This window comes from Pangasianodon hypophthalmus, chromosome 28 (genome assembly GCF_027358585.1).
Source record: "Pangasianodon hypophthalmus isolate fPanHyp1 chromosome 28, fPanHyp1.pri, whole genome shotgun sequence".
NCBI classification, from domain to species: Eukaryota; Metazoa; Chordata; class Actinopteri; order Siluriformes; family Pangasiidae; genus Pangasianodon; species Pangasianodon hypophthalmus.
The window spans coordinates 4,923,487-4,924,983 of record NC_069737.1 but is presented as its reverse complement, the minus strand read 5'-3'; the positions used below and the strand labels follow the sequence as shown (position 1 = coordinate 4,924,983).

General features: G+C 39.9%; 1 protein-coding gene across 1 annotated transcript; it reads right to left on the bottom strand.

Annotated features, from left to right (window-relative positions):
* Positions 1-321: 321 nt before the first annotated feature.
* On the bottom strand, positions 322-1,272 carry LOC113545771 (gamma-crystallin M2-like). Its single transcript, XM_026945352.3, has 3 exons — positions 1,120-1,272; positions 750-995; positions 322-660 (listed from the first exon to the last, which is right to left on the bottom strand). Exons 1-3 carry the CDS (start codon positions 1,126-1,128, stop codon positions 385-387), a joined length of 531 nt encoding a protein of 176 aa, XP_026801153.1. The 5' UTR covers positions 1,129-1,272; the 3' UTR covers positions 322-384.
* Positions 1,273-1,497: the final 225 nt, after the last annotated feature.

The following is a 1,497-nucleotide window of genomic DNA, read 5'->3' as shown; positions in this document are numbered from 1 at the left end:
TTGATAAACTGGCTCCTTACCAAATGTGTTCTTTGCAGGCAGACATCCAAGACAAGGTTAGAAAGTAGAAAGTGAATAAAAATATTTCCAAGTTGTTTTGCTGAAATACATTTATGTTTTCTTAAATTATAGAAAGCTATGTGCATTAGAGGTATAAAAACTCAATTTCAGTCAGAACCCAACTTTTCATTACTTTTTGGCTGTTTGCCAGAATTCAGTGAAAAACACATCCAATTGGTTTTCCCCTGCATTTTCAAAATAATTTAGTAAAAAGTGTACAAGGTTAACCATTTACTTCGGAAAAAAGGATAAAAATACAGATTTGGTGATTGTTGAAGATTTTATTTAAATTTGCAAAGGTTACATCAATACATTTGATTGCTTCTAATACCAAGAGTCCATGATACGCCTCATGCTCATGAACCTCATGCCACCGTAGTCCCTGAAGTTCCTGTACTCTCCAGGCCTGAAGTACCACATCCTGCCTCTGTAGTGGGGATGCTCATACATGAGCCAGTGGCCGTCCATCACATGGCAGGACATGCAGCCGTTGGACCAGTGGTAGCGATCATTGAAGGAATCACAGTCATCCATCACATCCATCATCTGACCCATGAAGTTGTCTCTCTCATAGACCCTCATTCTGTAGGATCCTCTGTACTGTTTGGGAAGAGGAAAAACAATGTTAGGTCAAAAACACCTACTGGGATATATGTATCCTAAAAAGGATGTTACATCTAATAGCATACCATGGGGATCATGCGGCAGGACCTGATGCAGTTGTTGCCCCAGCCCCACATGTTCATGTAGTCAGCGTACTCGCCCCTCCTCATGAAATACTGGTTTCCCATGAAGTTGGTGCGGTCGTAGACCATCCAGCAGCCGCTCTCCACCCTGCAGGAGTGGCAGCGGCTCATGTAACTGTGCATATCGGAAAAATCACCGGTGCACTCATAGGAGCGCCCCATGAAGTTCCTGTCCTCATAGAAGATAACCTGTTTGGGTTCAAAACATTTGTTTCACAGTTAATTGTGTAGCAATGCAGTCCTCAGTGACTTACTTTTATTATGTTAAAAAATATTTTATAATTTATATTATACCAATGTCTTTGGTGCTTACCTTGCCCATGATCACTTGCTTAGCTGTCAAAACAGTTTCCAACTAGTGAACTGACATCCAGCCTGGTTTAACCCTTGCATTTATACCTGTCCAGGACCAAAGAGTCTGTGATTCCTATTGTGAAAACTCCTGACCAAGCAACACACCACAGAGGCCCATAGAGAACTGAGGAGCTTTTGCTACACTCCTATGTTCCACAATCTCTACTTCTCCAGAAGTCTCTAGAGTGACAATAGAAAATAATACATGTAAGCTATATACAAAAAAGGAAATTTTAAATTTTATGTTTTTGTTGTTTTTGTGTAGTGTGAATAATCTCTGCTCCAGTGAATATATTTTGGCAAAACAAGTTTTTTTTTTCATTTGCGAAGACTATAA